At 38.8% G+C, this 21,967-nt stretch overlaps 1 protein-coding gene across 1 annotated transcript in view; it reads left to right on the forward strand.

Moving 5' to 3' along the window:
- Positions 1–8: 8 nt before the first annotated feature.
- The window catches only part of LOC104622309 (serine/threonine-protein kinase WNK1-like), a gene marked incomplete at both ends in the record, with an annotated part of 42,546 nt that continues 20,587 nt past the window's right edge, over positions 9–21,967 (forward strand). The window contains 1 exon segment of the mRNA XM_010289049.1: positions 9–629. Coding sequence (XP_010287351.1) covers positions 9–629 — 621 coding nt within the window.

Raw genomic sequence — 21,967 nt, forward strand, 5'->3', positions numbered from 1 at the left:
GAGGCCGTAGTGAGGAGTACCGGCGCCGCCGCCACACCATGGACAAGGACAGCCGAGGGGCGGCAGCCACCGAGCACCGCTTCTTCCGCCGTAGCGTGATCTGCGACTCCAACGCTACGGCCTTGGAGCTACCCAGTTTGCAGCCCGCAGCGCCCTCGGCCCCTGTCTCGGGAGGCAGCGCCGCTCCGTTGGTCTCTCCTCCTGAGTGTGCCAGCCGGACCTCTTGCATCGCTGTCAGCGCCGTCCAGGCCCCCTCGCTGCTGCAGCAACCGCCGCCGCCTGCCCCGCTTCCCGTCGAAGGACAGTCTGCTCAGGAGACCCCTGCCGCCAAGGATGCCGCCCCACTGCTGCCCAAGGAGGAGGAGGAGGACGAGGCAACTGCGCTACCTCCCACCAGTGCCGCTGGCAGCGCGTCAGCTGCCAGCCGTGAATTTGAGGAGCGGAGAACACAGCAGGAAGACATTGAAGAGCTTGAGACCAAGGCAGTGGGCATCTCCCCTGATGGCCGCTTCCTGAAGTTTGACATCGAGATTGGAAGAGGCTCTTTCAAAACTGTTTACAAAGGGCTGGATACGGATACCACTGTGGAAGTTGCCTGGTGCGAGCTGCAGGGAAAATAAATAAAAATTGTGAATTACCAAAGCACAGTCACTCTCCCAGGTCCTAGGCTGTGTGGTAAAATCCATCCACTCGAGGTAAAATCCATCAACTCGAGGCCTGCTTTATTCAGAGAGGGAACCGCAGACCTTACCTGAGGCACTCCTTGGGAAGAAAGGTGCAACCTTTTCTTGGGAGTCAGTTTGCATTTTAGTTCTTTTAAATACTCTGCTTTCTGAAGATTTTTTTAGCTTTATCATCAGAAGATGTAATACAGTTCTGTTTCTTTTAGCATCTTGCATTTAACGCCTCCAAAAGGTAGCTTGGAGGATTGTAAAAATAATTGTACACAGCTTCAGGGAGGCTGAGGGAGAATGTGTAAGTGAATGTCAACTTGAGCTAGCCTTAATTTTTTGAAATTTGTTTAGGTGTTTTTCTTAGAAAAAAAACAATGTGAACTTCACGGACATTTCATATGTTTGTGGCAGTGGATCCTTGTAGGAGGTAACCCTAGAATATACACAAAGCCATGTAGCACATAACATTGTTTAGTTTTGCAAAGCATGGCAAACTAACTCTCATTCTAAGGTTTAGGGTTCACACTTGATACAGGCACAAGGAAAGGAAGAAAGTAATTGTCTGCTTTCTGAAGCTTAAAAAAACCAAAACCCTGAAGTTTAACCTTTCCAAATGACTGGTGGATTAAATTCTACCAAGTTTCTGGCCTGAGCAGAGCCAGAGTTCTGTAGAAGCCCAGTCTAATGATGGCAAGAATACCCTTTGTTCCACACGAGTCAGAGCTTGTATAACCAAGACCCAGGTTGCTGTGCAACAACCTTAAAAGAAGTGGGAAGAGCTTGGAGTACCAGGACAAATAACCTGGTGTACTAGCTTGTTTTCAAAGTCTCGGCATTAAATTGAAAGGATAGTGCTTGTTTTCTACTGTTGGGTTTTGGTGCAATCCATAGAGGGGTTCATGTACTATGGCTTCATTAATTTGTGTGTTCTCATCCAATTTAGGACAGACAAAAGAGCATTGGGTTAAAAATCCCAGAAGTCTTTGAGGGTTTTTTAAGCAGTTAGCTGCTCACAAATGATTGATTGCAGTGACTGTACTGAAACTTTATTCCCCTCAACAGCAATTTTATATCTATTCTGGTCAAACTGTGAGAATTTATTAGGAGATCTCTTGATTTGTATTCATGCTTGCTTTTGGATGATTGCTCAAGCATTCTACCGATATCTTGGTTGATAATGTTATTGCCATTGTTTTACACTTACTGACTGTGTAAGTAAGCTTCCAATTTTCTTTGTGACCCTTAAGCATGCCATGCTCCTCCATGTTAGCTGTGTACTTGCTGTGGTGGTCTTTTGAGCACTGATTTTAAAAATCATGAAGCAAAATGATCCAGTGTGGGGCTCTGCTTAAGTTTTTTGTGTGCAGTTTGAACTGAGAGGAGATTAATAATCCACCAAAATCATATGACTTTTATTTGAAATTTTAATCTTTGCAATTTTGGAGTTCCTTGACTTCCTGAAATCAGTTTTAATCTTTATACTTTACTTTCTGATCAGAAACTAATGTCAGCTTGGCATTAGCGACTGATGTTAGCGACATCAGTAACTTGTCGCTAACATATCGCTTCTGTTGAAGTGTCTTAATCATCATCAGTACCATGTAGACAAACTGTCTAAAGAAGCACCTTCTTTGAAGTAATTTAATAAAGAAGCTCATTTATAAGGGGCATGTTGCTGAGCTTTCAATTGAGTGAAGAATTTCATGAGTAGTATTTAAAATGACAGAGTGCAAAAAGCGTGAATGAAAATAATTTGTAAGGGGAAAATATTTGATGTTTTCCTTGGAGGTTAACTACATTATTTGAGTTCCTTGTGGGTTAATTTATTCTGAAGGCTGTAGGTTTCCTCTCATAAGGAGGCTGCATACAAAATTACAAGTTTGAGACAAAAATAGAAATTTTGTAGATAAAGTATTTTTACTTTGTTTTTACTTTATTTTTATTTATTTATAAATATTTTTAAAGTATTTGCTAAAGGAGGTAGACTCTACAGCTAGTAGAATATTTTCAGATTAAGCCCTGTTTTATTGTTAGGGTTTCGAATTAAAAGGAGAAACTTGGTATTTGTTGGTATGTTGGGTACATCCTCTTCTTTCTCTAGGAAAATATAATTGTTGACAAAGTAGTGATACTCATTATGTATGATTTGTATCAAAATACATTCTGGATTCACAAAGATGAACTGAAACTTAGATGTCATTGGTTTTCCAGAACGCTATGATTTGAGGATGGGTGTTTCGTCAAAGCCTAATTATTTTATTAGGGAAATGTGAATAACTTTCTTCCATGCTATATTACACCAACGATAACTAACTGATGGTTACTTCTAATTGTATTGAAATAATGTTCCTTAGCAATAGAAGAGCTTTTCTTCTCTGTATTCATGCTAGCAAGCGAACACATCCCAAGTGTCCCATCTCTCCAGAGTCTTCTAAACAGTGCTACTATAGTGCTGCTGGAATGAGGCTGCTTAGCGAGATTATGCAGACTAAGTTGTTCCCCTCATGCCTTGTCCAAAGTTGATAGTGTATTACAGTTTTTGATTGCAAGATGTATAACAGAATGGGGCGAGAACAGTTTGTACTTTTGCAGAGTCTTTGAGCGTATATTCTTTTAAGGCTTTTCTAGCATACCGCAAATGCTTCAGTTTCTTTAAAATCTCTGCTGTTTGGAAGGAAGCAAGATGTCAGCTGCTCTCATCTCAGTTAAACTATAGCATTTAAATATTGGAGCAATTTCTGTAGTAGGAATCATGTGCATCAAGGACGGCACAGAAGACTTTGTGATGGTCTCTGACAGAGTGACTTTAACGCTGAATAATGCAACTATATCTAATTTTTATGTATGTGCTCTGTGGCAATAAAGTGTGAAATCTGAGAATATCAATACGCTTCCATTCAAAGGGAGTTTGAGTGCTGTTTATCAAATGCAGCTTGGGTTCCCAAGTTGCTGATGATACTCTGGAGAATATTGCTCTATATCCTTAAGAAGGCTCTTGAACTGCGTCATAATGCCCCTTATGCTTGATGTACTGAACTGTGGAGGAAATGGAAAGAGATGAAGTTCTGTGGGCAACCTGATGGTGTTCTTCCAGCAAGGGAGGTCCTGGTCAAGACTCTAGTTTTTTCTTTGATCTGTGGAAGATGGGAAGATTTGGTTCGAAGGAATTTGGTGTTTCAGGGTTGCTTATAGATAAAACCTAACAAAGGTGTGACTGATGGACTATGCTAGTTTACTTTGTGGCTTGTCTATATGAAGCATATTGTAACTGAACCTAGTTTAAATACTGGATGCAGGTATTTAAATGTGAAATATCTGCCCTGCCATGAACATAGTTGAGCTGTGAAGAGCTCAGCAGTAACTGCCTAGGGCCAGTGCTCAGCTTCAGTTACTGCAAGGGGATTGTTAGTGTAGTGTTATCCTTCAAATACTTTTATTCCCATTGTATATATTTATCTCAACTCTAGTTATTCTCAGTCAAGTGTGCCTCCTGCTGTTGTCATTAGCACATCTCATAAATTGACCGAAGTAGTAGTTAAGGTTACTGCTTTAATGGTTTTTAAGTAGGTAGAAGTTGACAAAAGTGGTTACTGCAGCTGTTTTCTATTTTAATTTAAAATAACTCTTCCTGTACAGTTGTGTTACCGGTTAGTCTTTTTAAATTGCATTTCTGAGCAGTAAGTCTTTTGTGACCTCTGTACAGTTCAGGTAACATTGTGGCTAAAATGTGATGCCTTTTCCTGTTGCATTAAGTTTATCTATGAGAAGTAATACTTCTATGTCAAAGGTAGCAAGAGTCACATAGCTGACCATAAAAGCCAAATCTTAAGGTAATGTGTCATCTTCTGAGGCCCTGTTTCAGTTTGGTTTCAAATCAAGACTGTCATTTAACTTCTGGGTTACAGAACAATATAAGGTGGTGCAGTCACCTGCTGGACTGCAAAATGTTGTGTCTAGAATTACTGCTCTGGGTTGTCATTCGAATCAGTAGCTTTCCAAATACATAAGTGCACTCGATATGGAAGGTAAATTTGGTTCTTTTTTGAACTGTATATTGTTGGGCATTTGAAGACCTAACTTTCATTTGGACAGTGTCTTCTCTTAGAGGAAGCATGATTTGGAAACAGTCATTAGAAAGATACTTACACTAGTTGAAAACGTATTTGTGGTAAACTATGTGCACTGGAGAACAGCACCGCTTGTCTGGTGTGTGCTGTATCACTCTTGTCCTTTGTATTTCTTTGACAGAAACAGTAGGTTGGTCAGTCAGCAGTTACAGTTCATGAATGCATCTTTTTGCTGATATGTCACTTTGCCATTCTTACTCTGGCTTCAGTGCAGTGTTAAGACAGGTTATTGTGCTTAACGTGTGAGCTGCTGAAGGGGAAAAGGAGGTTGAGGGCTGCCTCTGGGTGGGATAGAGCTTCTGGGGGTAAGAAATGAGTTTGAGGTGAAAGTGGTGCAAGGAGAGTATGTTGTACTCATTACTGCTTTGAGGGGAAGCTGGATGTGAATTTGGTTACCTTTAGTTATAAATCTTCTGAGTAATAAACTAGTGTAGGTTACACGAATGCAATTCTGTTGCAGCCTGTTAACTATAGACCAAGCGTAGTACAGAAATACTCCCAATTTATAAATGGATTTTTTTTACCTAGGTGGTAGCGATGAAAAAACAGTTGAGAACAAGCATAATGCCATAACCAAATGTGAACCTGTGATTCTGTAGTGTGTTCTGGTGAAAATGATAATGCAACTGGTTGTCACTTTACAAGAAGTAGTGAGGTGCTAAATAATATTTCCATATGTCAGGATTTTTCTGAGTGTAATAATGTATAGAAGTTAACTTAAAACTCACAATACAGGAAGTTGCTTGGATATGATGTATATCTTCACTTCTAGTGACACTTCAGATTTAACTGTACCTATCTTTATCTCTCAGACTTAAAGCTCTATTTAATACTGATCTTTAGATCAGCAGACAACAATGGAATGTAGTTTCTATACTCTGGAGTATAGACTCCATTGCAGGCTCACCATGATAAATATCAGCTTATTGAAGTCACAGTATAATTTTTTAAAATCTCTTTGCTTTCTGGAGTGACTAAGCTGGGAATATTACAGAAGTTGCATGTTCAAGTCAGACAACCAAAAAAGGTCTTGTATCACATAACTGTGGCATCCTGTAGTCTTTTTTTTTTTAAAAAGCCAGTTGCATATGGCTCACTAGGAGGCCTGACTGCAAAGATGCTAGCTCTGATGCACAATTGTATAGCTGCATTAAAGTAAAATGGAAAACCAGATCAAAACCTTTGCGCAGTGAGAGGAAGCTGAGGAGTATGGACCTGGAATTCATCTGTCTGTTAAGTGCTATTGGAAAACGATTACATTCTGCTAGTTCTGGAGGAACATTCAACAACCTGAAACAAATATACATGCTTTGAAAGCTCTGTGGTGTAATTCTGAATATTTAAAAATATATTTTATAAAACTTCTACTGAAACAGATCAAGCTGAAGTCTAATCCAGTATGGTAACTTCCCTGCCTATCCGGTACTTCACATTCTTGTTTAAAATACTCTGCTAGTCTGTGAGCATAATTGTATGTGGCTACAGCTACTGTAACAGCAGCAGTGTGCCTCCTGTTCGTGACTGCTTCTGGGTCAGATGCATAATTGTTACAAATTTAGATTAACAAAGGTATAAATGCCATTCTGTCCTTAGTTCTTTTTCTGTTCTCAGATTTACAAATTCCAAAATACTGAAAGCAAAAAGCTGTAAAACAGTGTATAATCTGTTTATAACATTTTCAGATTACAATGGATTTCTGGGTGTCTTCAAGTGTGCACACATAGGGAGCTTGAAATTTTGTGCAGTAAAGTCTAGATTTTCTGTTGGTTTTCCATGTTGTAGAGCAGAACAAGTTACTGGTACTTATTGGCTTCAAACCTCTGATGTGAAAATTTCTCCTTTGGCTAAAGAGCAAAACCTATCCATATTCCAGAGTGTTTGTGCTGTAACTGATACAATTGACAACTTGATAAATGACATGGGAAGGGAGCCAGACTAATTACCTGCGAAATATAAACGGTGGTCAGGCTCCCTCAGACTTTACAAAGGTGACCCTGAAAGAGAGAAGGGAGCTTTAAAGTACATTCTGGAGCTGCAGCTGTTAGGAGACCCCTACTTAGGAAAAGAATCTTACCTCAAAGGGATATCACTTTTGGAGGTGGCTGTGGTTCAATTTGTAACTGACTGGTTGCAAGGCAATAAATATAATTGGGTAAGTACATTATTAAAATGCAGAATTTCTTATGGAAATGAACAGGTTCTTATTTGTCAGTTTAGGTGTGTTTGAGAGCTGCAGAATTAAACCTCTTAAATGAGATTTGTTTTGGCCTGTTGTGGCTTAAAATAAAAACACTTAGCTTCATAACTAAACTTTTGAAGGCTAAGGAAAAGTATCAGGACTATAATGATTCTTTGAAAGCAGGGGGGAAAAAAAAAGCAAACCTCACCTGATAAAAATCCCTGTAGACATCCTGTACAGAGTCCTTTGAGAGCTGTCTAGCAGAGTAATAAATAAAACAAGCACTAATAGATCTGTGATAGTCTCCATGGATGCAGTGCATGGTGCAGTGTAGGTTCTGTACCTTTTGGTTAGCCTCTCTCTGGGCCACATGTCCTTTTTCTAATTTTGTCTCTTTTTTGTTTGTTTCATACCAGTGGCTTGTTAAACAGCACAGCTCTGACTGTCACCCAGGTTCTCCATGCTGTATATGACAAAGTTTGTGCAAAGCAGTGGCCACCTTGATGCTTCCTGTCATGCATCTCTGCAGAAACTCTTAATTTCCTGTAAAGATTAGCAACCTTTTTTTTGAGATCACTAATTGGTTCTTCCAAATCATGGTTGAGTTGAAATAAAAGTTGGGTATTTTACTAGTTCAGTTTTGAAGTTCATTTTTTCAAGCTTGTCTTAGTCTTGAGGTTATTAACTTCGAAAAAATGGAAATACGGAGATAATGGCTGTAACATTTGGGCTATAAGAAAAATAATAAATATCATGCAAGTTTGCAGTGCTTCTGCAGCTGGGCATAGGACCTTCTTTTGGCAGAGCATGTGGTGTTTTTGTTTTAATAGCAGATGGTAGAAAGTTACTGGTTTTGACTCTTAAAACTTCAGATAATGATTCCATGGTTTTAACTTGATCATGATGCGTGTACACCATGTCTGGAAAAACACTCTTCCAGTATACTTGAAACAATTCCTATTCTAAATAGCAGGATTTGTAGTGCTGCTTGAAAGCTTTTATCTAACATGAGCCATCTGAAAATCTTTTCAAATATGGTGTTAAAATTCTTGTCCTAACTAATGAGACTCAAACTTCATACTGGCTTCATAAATATTTTTGTGGTAGCTGCATACAGTCCCCAGGACTTTCTTCTAGCTGATTTTGAGAATCATTTAGGCTATATACTGGGCCTTAAACAGCATTAGAATGTCTCTCGTCAAGATACTACAGATATCCTTCTTTCTACCTTATTTCCAGCATCCTCAGGATATTTAGAAATTGTCATACCAGCACTTGCCAATGTGTGGTTTTGGTTGCCCTCATTATTCCCCTTGGGAGAGCTGGGGGAAGTAGAGAGGTGACTAGGCTTGAATCTGTGGCTCACTTGAGGTCACCTTTGAGAGAGGGAGCTTGCTCACTTCTTGTCTTAAGGGCACAACCTGCAGAAGACTCTGGAGCTCCATGCTGCAAAGGATAAACTTTGTGTTAATAACGTTTTATGCTGTGTGGTGCTGTCCTCTTAACCCAAAAGGAGATCCTTGCATCAAGATCATCGCAGATGTTGCCAAATCTTCTTTTTTCTAATAAGCCAGAGTAAAATAACTGGGATGCAATACAGTGACCAGAAGAATTCAGATTTGTTTCTCAAACATACTTCTGAACTTCATCCCAGTTGTCATTTTCATCTGGTGATGAGATGTGCATTGTACATATCCAGATTATTCTAAAGCACTTCCAGATTTGCCTGGGTAATACCAAGCAGCACTGTGTGTTACCTTGCATGGCTCAAGCAATTTAACATGCTCTCAGTTTATTTTTCAGCGAAAGAAACTGCAACCTGCTAAAAATGGAACTGATGCTGGTATTTTTTTTTGTCTTCCAGAAGCTGTTTAAGTATTAATATGTATCTAAAGCAGTAAGCAGTTTTCACAAGGATAACTTGTTCTAAATACCTCAGAGGGACAAACTTGCTAAGTTTCGTTTTATAATTTTAGGTCTAAGCAGAATCTTTGGGAATGCTACGTATGTACGTAGAATCTAGAAATCCTCCAGGAAGTGTGTTTATGCTTGAAGGCCGACTACCTTGTAACCAAAATATCTATGAGCTTTTAAGTGATGTGTCAATGACACTGGAACAAACGCTTTGCCTAGGGCTCTGTGTTTTAATGTAGGGGATGCCATCTCTTTTCGTACTCGGTGTGCCTGAGAACGTGATTCTGAAATCATCTGGGCAGCGCTTCTCTGGAGTATCTCTTCTCAGGACAGGATCACTATGGTGCTTTTCAAGTCTTCTAATTTTGCAAGTGGTTAGTAGGAGTCCTTCTAGCATGTACCAGTAAGATTAAAATGAAGAGGAAGCTTTGGCAACTCTGATAACTTGTGGTGTGGGTGCTGTGTTTTGAGCCATAGTCCAGAATGGTTCTGATCCTATCGGCTGTTAATAAGCAGTCATTGATAGAAACTTTTGATAGCTATCCCCTGAACTGCTATTTTTCTGCTTTACGATAGCAGGTGGCTTGGCAAACATGAGCTTTATTAGTCTCCTTATATGAGGGAGAAGTTTTTTTGTTTCTATTTATCTATTCTGGATCATCTCTTTCATCTGCATGGTTTCAGCCATTCCAAATTTCACTGCGTCAGTAGTTGAAGGTAGTGGGTTCTGATAGCAGATTTGGGGCTAGCAATAGAATGCAGAAAGCTATGAATGGAAGAACTAATTTAAGTGTCAGGGAGTTTATTACTACCATTTAGAAGAATTTGAAGAGAATAAGAATACAGATCTCTGTAATTGGGGTCAATCTGAAACAGCTATGTAGGAATGCTGAGCTAAATGGAAGATGGTACAAAGCTGATACCAACAATTATGTGCATTTTATCTGGTTTTGGCCAGTTAATACAACCTCCTGATAGTTTAAGACTATCCAGCTGATGGTGTTACCCAATTTTCCTTGGACATTCTCCTCTCTTAGAGTAACCCTGTGACTTGTTTCTGCTTTGACTCTTGCTGGCAAGTTTATGACCCTGATCTGAATGTATTTTGACTGCTGCTAGCCTGGCAAAGGCTAATGACATGCAAACAATAACCCACAAATATTGCTATTAAAAGCTTCAGCAATCCAGGCTGATTATCTTAAGGATCTGCAAATCTGTGTATGCTTATGTAATATGCATATGTTAATGGCAATTTCTGAACTGTTAGCAGGTTTTGCTTAAATGTTGCAAAATGTTACCGTGTCTGTTTTCAAATCTGCTTCTAAGTGAGGCTTCTATTCTTACAGATATTTTCCAACACAAAACTATTTTTGGTTTGTCTCTTTCTTTATTCAGCTTATGGTGTGCTTTCATTTGGGAAATGTAAGTTTTGTATCTATATAAAAAATGCAAGATGCTAACTTGATGTGCTCTGTTTTGCTATAGCTGACTTGGGCTCAGAGCCTTTGAGTCTTCCCTAAAGAAAAAATATCGGTGAGACTAAGCTTGAATTGGAGAGTTCTTAAGAAGCAGTCCACTCAGACAAGTATCCTACAGTAAGAAATATTGACTGCAAAGTGATTGAAATTTTTTTTATATATTGCCCTCTCTGGATGTAGACAGGTAGAGATTGACAGTATGTAGAATGGCCTTTGAGAGCATGTTTTTTGTTTGCATTTATCATGATTTGCAGCTTAATGAATTACTAGGATTGCCAGGAACAGTGTGCTGAAAATGGAGGAACTGCAGAAATGTGTAATACAAAAATAGGACGTAGTTTTAGAATATATTTTTTGTGGTTTTCTCTACTTCCTTTGCATGCAGCTTGAGCTTTTTTCTGCAGACAAGTGGCTCAAAAGCAGAATGCATTTCAGGTTGTCTGTACTGGGGGTGGGGGGATGGCGACAGAGATTACACAGGGCACTTGAATTTGTGTGGTGGTGTTTTTTTTTTTTGCTCTTGATTACAACTGTGAGCAAGTTCATGTGATGGTATGGTTTCTTTTGCTGATGTCATTATACAAGCCTGAACATATCTGAGAGGTTCAGTATTTACCCTCAGAAACCAAAAAAAAAAGTGAAGAGGCTCTGGGTTGCTGCTGAAGACTTAAATGCTGTAGTACATTAATAGATTGTGCATGGTCTATACCTGAAGATCTGTCACTAAAACCTGTCTTTAATACTCAAGTTTCCTCTAGGAGAATGTGCATATGTTTCCTATGGACTCCCTTTGGTTTTGTAGACTACTTGCTTGAACCACTTCAGTGGTTTTCAGTGGTTGTGGCAGGAAACAAAAATTGGGAGAAATCTAAGGAAGAAGAATAAGGAATCTTGGCACCTCAAGTTGTGGTCATCTTGTGTTTGCAGAAGATGGAAAGATCCAGGAGAATTGTGGTTCAAGTTGCATTTGTGCTTGAAGTAAGTTTCATGTACAGAACAAATATAAGTAGTTAACATCCTGTTGTTTAGGGGCTGCATTTTTTTTGTCTGTGTAGAAGAACAAATCTTTCCAGTTGCTTTAGCTTGTCATGCAACTCTTTAAGAATGGTCCTGTAGTTTGTAATTTGTCCCTTCTATCAGGGTGTTAGTAATGAAAACAATTTTGTACAAATGAGTTTCTTGATTTATTCAGGTAATATGCCTATAAAGTAAAACTTGCTACAGTCCAGTTAGATTCAGCTTAATATCATATACAGCTCACTTCCTTTCTTGCTTTTCTAACAGACTGGTGATTTTTTTTCTTATAGTTGGTGTCCCTAGAGTTTCCAAAGTGTTTGCATAGATGCATCAGGTGGGATATAGGGCTTGTTGTGGAACGGTGCATATATGGGGAGGGTTAAAAAAGAATTTCCACGATACTAATACAGCACAAATTACAGCATATCAGTGCAACTGAACGTGACTAAATGTATATGATAGCACTTACTTCAAATAGGAAAAATAGTCAGTTATCTTCTCTGTATCTTGAGACTAGGGTTCAAAGAAAGTGTTTTTCTTCCATCCAGTGTGAAATCTTACATCTCAAATTTGGGTGAATCCCAGAAAACTAAGCAGAATTGAAGTTTGATTCATTGGTGTTGGATACTCTTAGATCTGTCATTACTGTTGATTTAAGCGGTTTCTTCTAAAGAACTTTGAGAGTTGAAAAGGCATTTACAAGACTAAGGTGAGCAGTAGCAAAAAAACTTGTTTCTTAGGATGTACATGACACAAATTTTAAAGCTTTAGGACCAGGCACGTTTAAAACAATGAACTGATTCTGAAAATTCCCATTGGTATGAATGGCTAGTTCATGACAGTATCATTAATATAATACTTGTACTACCACTTGTGGATTTCTGCATTGCTTCTTGCCAAAATACCTCTCTTTGCATTCGTAGTTTAGTAATAACTTATTGAATAAGCTACCTACTGTTGACATACCTCAGTTTCTCAGTTTTTTACAGACTAAGTATTTGTGTAACTGACATGCATAAAATGACTTTACATGTTCATGTATTCAGACTTTGAGCTGTATAAGGACAGCAGCCAGTAATGATGAACATTTTGTTGCTATTTGTTGTGATTTTTTTTTTTTTAGTACTTTGTAATAGATCATGAACCGGCACATTCCGTCTCCAGGGTAAAACTTGGTGACCATAATGTAGTTTTGAAGTAGGTTTTTTTGAAGCTGGAGAGGTATCCATCTCAAACCAGCATCTGTGGCCTAGTTAGTGGTAGATGACTAGCTGTTCAGAAAGCTTTCTGGATCCATTTTCTAAGATACAAAGAGCTCTATGTATGAAGAGCTTATGAAGAGCTCTAAAGTGTTGAGCTGAACAAGAGTGAGAAAAACTTTGCAGAGAATTGCTGCCCCAAATGTAGAGGTGCTGGGAAAACTCCTAATGTACCTACACTTTAAATAGTTTCTGCTTGATAAGCCCGTACTGGGAGAAAGCATCCTTAGATTCTAAACCATGCAAGTGATAGGGTTTTGGTTTCTGATAAACTGAGAAGAATCTGCAAGAACTCTAGTACTTCTTTTTTCATATATGAAAACTAACACTATTGCAAACAGTAATCGTCTCAGCGAAGCAAAGAAATGGTTCAGTTATGTGAAGAAAGCTTAAGTAGCTTTAGATTAGGTTGGGCTAACCAAAGGAAGTAAGCCAGGATCAGCTGTGCTAAAGCATATAGCTGTACTTTCAACATCAGCAAAATAATCCTCAAAATTCTTTTTGTGGTAGCTTCTGCTATTTACTATTATTGCAAATTGCTGGTTGGTGTTCTGAATTGTTTAACTGAACGTTTGCTTCACTACAGTTCTTCAGTGGTTTGACCTCTGTCAGAGAACAGTTGTGGCTTCTAATATGGCAGTGTATAAGATGATACTGAATTTCTAAGTATGCTTGTGTTGTGTGATTTTACTGTTGTATCATATCCAAGGGTATATGTTGCTCAACTTCTGATCTTGATAACTTTTTGCAACAAACCTCGTGGTTTGGGTAAACTTGTAAAATTTGAAGAAGTGCAACTGCTTTATCTAAAATCACTGGTAAATACCACATAATGACTCAACTGATATGCATGTTAACTAAGCTGGTGTGGATGAGTGCAGTTAAAAAGCAGCAGGCTGTAAGCATAGTGATGCTTTCACTTAGGAGTATGAAATCTCAGGAAGTTGGCATTGGAATTTAGAATGGAAAGAATGAGTTGGTTGACGATGTAGAAAACTATTTTCCACTTTCCCTTTGACTTCTGTCCTTATCTTCTCTGGCAATAATATGCAGGGAAATGGTATCTTTTGTTTTTCTTGTTCCTGTGTGGGAATGGTAATTGTTCTTGCTTCTTACCTGTTCAGGAAGTATTCTCATTCCTCCCCCTGCAACAAACACTGTATCAGTCATTGCCAATGTCTTTTTTTTTTTTTGCTTTATTTTCTAACTTTGGCCTTCCTGAATCTTCCTGTGGTCCCTGTATAAGCCATCTGGCAAAACAAGGATTTTCCCCTCCTCCCTGCTCTGGAATGAAGCAGATTTTTTTATCTGTGTCTCTGTTTGGCTACCCTATGTAAAAGAATAATCAGCATGGTTAAAACCTGCATCTAAATTTTGACTCCTGGAGCTGCCTTCTTTCAAACTTATATTTTCCAGCTGTTAAATCAATCTCATCCATGGAAATGTGCTTACAGTTCTCTTGGGAATTTGCCTCATACTCTTGCCTTCTCCCTTCCCCCTTCCCAAGCCAGATCCCTTTCCAGGGAGAGGAAAAAAAAATCCATGGACTAGATTGAGCTTCAGTTGAATATGGTGTCTTATTTCAGATATACTTTCTGCTGCTTCTCAAATGACCAAAACATAAGTGACAGCTGAGTTGTCTGTTTATGTCATGGGTCAAGGGCAGTCCAGCTCAGCAGTTTCCCTTTCCTCTTCCCCGAGTTTTGTTTGGAAGCAGTAGTGATTTGCCATTCTATATAGTCATTCTCCTGTCATGAAGACCAGATGGAAATACGTCAGTTGTTTCATGTATAAATACTTAGCCCAACAGCTGTGAGTTTATCAGGAGTCACTAGGATCACTAGTTGGTGACCAAATTGTTAGTTTAGAGGGCCATCAGCATTACTCTGACTTGAAATAAGACTGTACTATAAGACAACTTAAGATTCACTGAGAGAAGAAATGAAGTTGAGCCACTTAAGTGCAAATTCCTTTTTCAGATGAAGTTAAAACTTTTGTTCTAGAGTATTACAGAAGTCCTCTTACATTGATGATAATGTTTCAGCCACTGATGCTGTTCCTAAAGTAGCTAGAAGGATTGCTCTGAAATCTTCCAATTGTCTCCTTTCCTGTTGTAGTTTTATTAGGTAAGAACGTTTATCCAGACTGTTACCCAGTGGTCTTTTGGCCATTTGATAATCCTCAGTCTGTGTTTCAATATGGATTTCTAGCAAAAAAGCTGAGATACCTGATGTGATCCTAGCTAACAATGAATCAAGTGTAATGAGACTTGTAATAAATCTACTTTACACTGATAATTAGGGGAGTTAACTTGACTTTGCAGGTTGCAGAGGGTTTTTGCTGCCATCCATGTGCAAATGAGCCTTCATTTATTCCAATAATATTGAGAAAGGGGGGTGGAAGTCTGCCAATGGCCATTGGCTATTTGGTTGCAAAATTCAGTGTGTTGCATGGACTGCTGAGCATAATGTGAAACAAAGTACCGTAAAAAAACTTGTGTTAAGTACATGACTGAAAAAACACTTTAATGGCAGAATGGGCATGGTCATTAACTTAAAATAGCTTCTCTGCAGAAAACTAACATAAAGTGAGGTTGTGGTTCTTGACTAGTGAAGACTGCAATGGACTGAAACTGAATTAAAAATAAAACAAAAATTTGCAATAACTGTAGTCTTAGGCAAAAAGAAAAACCCCAACCAGGGAAATTGGCCATGTTTTAGTTGAATCCCCTGCTTCTCAAACCTTGAGAAGAGTTGTGCCTGTTGCTCTAAAAGGCTTTCTAGTTCCAAGGGGTGCTTAAGATATTTTTCATGTATATGGTTAATACTTTTATGCAATGGAACAATAAATGCCATTGACAACACTTAGCTCCTAGTCTCCCAGGCCTTGGAGGGGGGGGAACCCCACCACCACCACCAAAACCCCAACAAACCCAACAAAAAAACCCAACCCCAAAACAAAACCCTAAAACGCTGTTTGGTTCAGTTGCTTTGTCTGCATAGATCTCACTGTTGCTTCCAGGTACATTGTGTTTCAGAAATGGTTTTCTTCTGGCTTGTACAATTCACTAATGCAGTGCCTGTGTGATAGAAGCCCTTGCAGCCAGTATGAGACTGGTGATTTGCAGCTCTTAGAGGTTTAGTGGCGGTTAGGGAGGCTGAAGCTGTTCTGGATCCCTTTAGTGGGGATTTTGTGGCCTTTGAATTCCACGTGTCTCAGTGAAAACTTCTGTTGTGTTTGAATCCACACGGTTGGTCTAGGTGATGGGAACTGACAGCATACTTTTCATTGACGAATTGATGGTGTTTATGGATATATATTTTAAAGTCTGCAACTTTTTTGCTTCAGAATCACAATGGACTTCAGTTCTCCTGCTTCTCTGACTTTATAAAATAAGTTGTCTGGGATAGGTCATATTCTGATAAATGTTGGTGTTTTTTCACACGTCTATTGGTGTGTGATCTCTTGCTTTGGTGTCAGAGCACTAGGAAGTCTTTCACCTGGAACCTCATCTGAATGGCCGTTTTCTAGTTTAGTGTCAGATTTACAGTTTGAGGGTCAGAGTCATCAGTGTGTGCTCTTGGAAATAGCAAGTCTAGCTGTTAGCCTGGTTGTCTTTTGTGGGTTTTGAACAGTCTGAGAGACGTGGTAGGATAACAAAATATCTTGAGCCTTGAATGACAACTTCTGTAAAGCAGAGATCAAGGGTCACGGTGCTATGCACTTTATCACATCTTGGGACACATTCATCAAAGATGAGAGGGGTCGACTGTCTTATTAGGGAAACCGATCTGAATTAATTTGCCTTTTTATCAGTTTAGTTTTACTTTTTAAAGCATCCATGGCTATTGCGTTGTTTAGTTTTTGGTGGAAGCACAGAGGTTATTTGCATTTAGCCACATGCCCACATTACCCTAGAGTATCTAATTGGACTGTGGGTGGTGATGGTGTAACTTGGAGACTCCAAATAATAGCACATTTTTGGTTTGGGTTGTTTTTTTCTATTCCTACTGAAATATTTGCCATGATTTTTGTGTCTTCCAGTTGGTTCTACATGATTCCTGCTGTAGTGTCTATGGAAAGACGGATGGAGGAATCTTGGTTTCATCTGTCTTGTGTGTTGGCTTCTAATTCAATGTCTGACTAGCACTTGTGATATTGTATAAGCTAACTGTAGGAACCCAACTGGTTATTCCATGACAAGTATGCCACTTTCCCTGAAAGAAGTGGTACAGAGGAACCTTAAGGATAGAAGAAGGCTTACCATTAGACTTGAGTGGCACTGCAGTTACTTATCATAGTTGTTAACTGATGTGGGGCAATAGTAGGTTATTGTGCCTTATAGGTATGAATGTTACGTGTGGTTTTCTTTGATCCTGAGGGTCAAGGAGATGATGTGTATTGTCTAGTCTCCTATCTTGCTGTTTCTGTCTATCTTCCCCTAAGAAGTGAACTAAGCCACCGGGTTACTTGCAGATCTAATTTGGATATTGCAGCTGTGGAGCTTTGGATAGGAACCGAATCAGTAGTTCAAAGGACTGAACCTCCAGTGTTACATTTTGAGTGTTGTGCTTTAGAAGATGCAACCTGTAAAGCACTAATAGTTTTCTGATTTTATTCAGGGAAGGATCTGCAAATGAAGCAATAGTTAGCTCTTTTCAGTAACTCCATTCAAAAAGCATTAGATGAGTAAGCCCTCATGCTGAGTAACTAAAAATCCAGGCATTATAGTAGCAATGAGATGAAGTTGCAAAAGAGAAGTTGTTCGGGGGAATTCTTTGGATGTAGTGATGCAAAGAGACATCTTGCTTGTATCTCAGGGTGTTGCTGGCAAAAATCCCACCACAGCAATTTAGTGTTTGAATGTTCAGTGCAAGACCTGGTAACAATGCTTAAAATGATGGTTAAAATGATGATTAAGCTGTATATAACAGAATCTGTTTCCATTACCACCCATCAATTGCCATAATGTGCAAGCTGAGACCTATTTTGCTTCTGAAAATATGAAAACTGGCATATTTGTCTTTCATGTTCATGATGGGCTGGATTTCTTCAATAGAGCTGTTGACCTTAATCTAAGGAACAATACGTATCTCTTTTCCAGATTAGCTCGATCCTTGTCAGTCACTGGAAATACTCTTGAAATGTATTTTGTCTAATGCCATGAAGCCTTTTGTTTTTAGCCTGGACTGTAGTGAAATTGTAAGAATCTCTGTCTGAGAGCCCAGAACTGAGAAATCGCTTGTATATATTGTTGTAATACTCAGAGTTAGGGCAGTGCAGGTGATGCATGTGCTTAACATGAATGTCACTCAGTCTTTTTTTCATCTTGACAGTGTGAATACATTTCACTCATCCAATATTAGGAAGCTGCTTGCTGAACTTGGTTACTGTACTTTTTGGACTGCACAATCAGTCAAGCAGAATGAGAAGTCAGCTCTATAGCATAAGTATGTAACTTTCCAGAGTTTGGATCTGTAATGGCCTGTAATTTTGCAAGCTGTCTTTGGAAGAAATGTGTTGGTAATTTTATATTTACATAGTGGTCATCTACTTTTAAATTCTTTACCACGAAGTGTGGAACTAATACATTAGGTAGCACCACTTAAGTTTGATTCCCATCATAAGATCCTGCTTTCAGTTGCCCAGTTGGTGTGTACCTTAACCACCTGGGCTGCAAGTTTTCAAGCCAAGTGTATGTCTTGAGCTTAAAGAAGCTTCAGCCAAGATGGTGCGGATGCTTCAGAGAAAAGCACATGCTTTGTTGCATCCCTTGACGCCTTAAGCTTTTGTACTTCAGAGTTGTGAAGCAGGGATATAAAAGCGGTGTTGAGACAGTTGGGTTGTCTTTATGCTAAGGAAGGATTTCCGAGTAAATACTTTTCAGATAATAAAGCTTTAAAATAAGTGACATTTTCTAGAGTAGACTTACTTGGAAACTGTATCTTTTTTTTAAACTCTAAAGACTTGATCTATGTTCTAGCCTGCCAGTAGTCCATGTTAGCATCCATATGAAGCAGTTTGTTCAACTTACAACGTGTATTGACTTTTTTTACAAATGTATAATTACTTTTTGTACAGCATGTGCAAGTCAAACCCTCAGGATGGGAAATGCAAGATAGAAGGTCATGCAATATAATTCAGTTCCCTTGTTTGTGTTGCAACTGTTTAAGCTAGTAAAGCTTAATATCCTCAGAAATGGCTTGCTTCATCAGGATGTTAAGTTCTTCTGGAGGAATAGGAATTGAAGTTTTTAAGTAGAAAATCTTTTGTGGAACAGCAACCTCTATTTTTGCAGAAGCAGCAGACTTTGCAGCTATTAACCTCGGTGTTCAGATGATGGAGAACTAGCTTTGGTACCAGTATGTTGTAGTTAGTCTGATGCAAGCATCTATGAAAATATACTGCTCAAATGGCTTTAGTTATAGTAAATTTGGATCTTGCAAAGTGAATTTAAAAACTTATTTTAAAAGCAAACGCCCTTGTCAAAATCTGTCTGCTTTCCCAGAAGCCTTGAGGGAAAAATGATATGGATAGAATGGATTATATATATATATTTTACTAGATTTGGCAATTATCTTTAGCCTATTCTGTCTAATGTATTTTAAAATAGGATTTTGTTTACAGTTTGGGTTTTTAAATACCTGTTGGATTTTTCACATCAAACTGGACTCTTGATGTTCAGGGTTTAAGTGAAATAGGGCCACCAGCAAGCACTGTTGCTATACAGACTGCACAGTTAGAGAAATGCTTCGTTTTTTTTAATGATAGTAGTCATGATTGTGCGGAGGGAAGGGAAAAATAGAAGTCCAAAAAAAGTATGTAAATGAAACAAGTGCAAAAAATCTAAACAATCTAAACATAGCTATAATCAGCATAGTACTTGACTGCTTTTAATTCTGTTCTAGTGTTTAGTAGCTAGCACGTTGTATGGGAATTCCTTTTTAATTAGCTCATAGTCAGGTCTGTGCTATGTCTAATGTTGTTTGCCCCTCCTGGGAAGTGGAAACTTGAAAGTGCTTTGGAAGGAAGGGTTGGCAAGAGCTTATAATAGGACAAGGCAGTTATCCCTTGGATTACCTGGAAATTGCTCCTTCCATTTTTCAAAATGAAATTCTGGGTACTTGTAGCCATAGTCTCTTCTATAGTCTTAAGATTTCACCATGTTCTTACGATACCATCCCATTTCACTGTCTGTCTTTGGAAAGAACATGAATTTTGGAGAGAAGCATCCTATTTCTAAAAAACTGATCACCGCCAATAGATCTCTTGTGAAGTCCTTATTTAGGTGCAAGCGTACTGAAGTTGGTTGAGATAAGAGTTCATAGTGGCACAAATTTCAGTTTCCACCTTAACAGCCTTATATGTGTGACTAATTCTGAAATGGAGTTGTTTAGACTGAGTCAGCAATTTAGTATGTTGAAAGTGCTCAGGCTGTCTTGGTTTGGATTGTACTGAGCATTAATTTGCTCTGCAGATGTAGAGCCAAACCTATTGGTTGTGTGAACCTTCAACAGAAGGGGACTAAATAGGGACCAGGTCTATCTGAGAAAGCATACTTTGAAATAGCAAATTACAAGAAAATTTCTGTGAGATTCAGAATGTGTTGGAAGCATAGGAGAGATTAAAATAGCATTTTAAAAAAACCTAGCAGCCTCTGTAGCCAAAGTGCTTAGGGCAAGAGCAAGCAGGGGGGGAACTGCAGTTCTTTGTTTGCAGTGCAGTCTGGATTTTATTACTTGCAAAGTGAAATCACAAGGGGGAATGACTGTTTCTGATGGACAGAGATGTTGCAACGCATTCTGAAGCAGGCTGAAAAATTTATCAACAGGCTTCTGACAGCTTTGAAGATAGGACTGTAACTTTGAGACTGTGATTCATCTGTCCAGCTCCTGCTTATTGGATGACCTGATGGTCTTGTCCATCTTTCACAATTGCAGCCTGTTAACTGCTGGTGCAGTTAATCATAAATTTTGAGTTTTAAAACTTGCTACTCTGTACTCTAATATTATTGCTGGCTACTGAAACCTATTTCCAATACTTCTGAGGTGCTGCAGCAACAGGTGTTTATGCTTGGCCCTCATTTTTGGTAAATAGAAAACAAGGAGTGTATAAAGTACTTAACTTCTCTGTCTCTTTTGTAACAATTCAATTTTGTGGCCCAAACTAAGAAACTTGAAGTTCAAAGCACAAAACCCTGGGGTGGCAACAAGAAAATGGTCTTAAGAATTTTCTTGTGTTTTGAGGATTTAAAACTATCTAATGATACTTCTACCTTTTTGATCCCTTAGCAAAAGAGGTCTTTGATTTGGACTCCCAAGAGACTATTTCACACAGCTGTCCGTTGAAAGTACTGAGGTCTCTATTTGGATCATCCTGTGGAAAAAATATTTTATGTTGTAGTGGTAGGGTCTTAAAGAGAAGAAACTATGAAGCTACCTGGAACTCTTCAGAAGGAATTGGTGAGTTCTTGCCAATATCTTTAGGTGCTAAGTATTCAAACATAAGAATTTTGCTTGGCAAGTTTATCTTAGCACTTGGATTGTTTCTGGGTTAATTGAAGAAAATGCAAGAGTGGCAACAGAGGATGGGCAAAGGAACAGGTTCTCAGGTGCTTCCAGACTGCTGCTTATGTGGACTTTGTCCTGCTTTTACTCACATCCTGTTGCCCGGTAGTTGGACAGGAGGCTCTTATTCTGAAAATGAATACGACTGCTATATTAGATATCTGTCTAGAGATCTATCTGGGTCCTGTCTCTGCCTATGAAAAAGGGGTCTTGTGTAGCCTTGGTTGTCTCAAGAGTGGAGAAAGATAATTCTTGACTGACCTTTCTAGCAAGAGTAAGCCTGTATACTTGTTAAAGTAGTAACTAGTGGATTTGAGATTAAAATCAGGTCTGAGTGTCTGTTATCTTTATGATACTGTCTTTAGCTTAATGAAAATTGTTTTACTGGGATGTTCTTTAGGGTTGTGTGGTAAGGCAAGGAATTTAATGTAAACGGAAATATGGAATGTCTCAAATCTACTTACCCACTCTTATCCCCACAGAAATGTAGGTATTGCCACTGAAGGCAAGGGATTCAGTACACTTGTGCAGCTTTTCTGACAAACCACTTTCATTTGGATTCCAGCTTCTATGGCTTCTTGTGTATGCAGACTTGCTGAACAAATAAGTGTGTTTCACACAGAGCCACGGTGCTAAAATGTTTTCAGATAACTTTGTGGCTAAGGAAATTTTTTCAGTGTTAAATGTGATTAATAACTAATAATTTTGGTATATGATGCACAGAACATGAGATATTTCACTGTATGGAAAGA

The sequence above is a fragment of the Phaethon lepturus genome, unplaced genomic scaffold, assembly GCF_000687285.1.
Source record: "Phaethon lepturus isolate BGI_N335 unplaced genomic scaffold, ASM68728v1 scaffold16326, whole genome shotgun sequence".
Lineage (NCBI taxonomy): Eukaryota > Metazoa > Chordata > Aves > Phaethontiformes > Phaethontidae > Phaethon > Phaethon lepturus.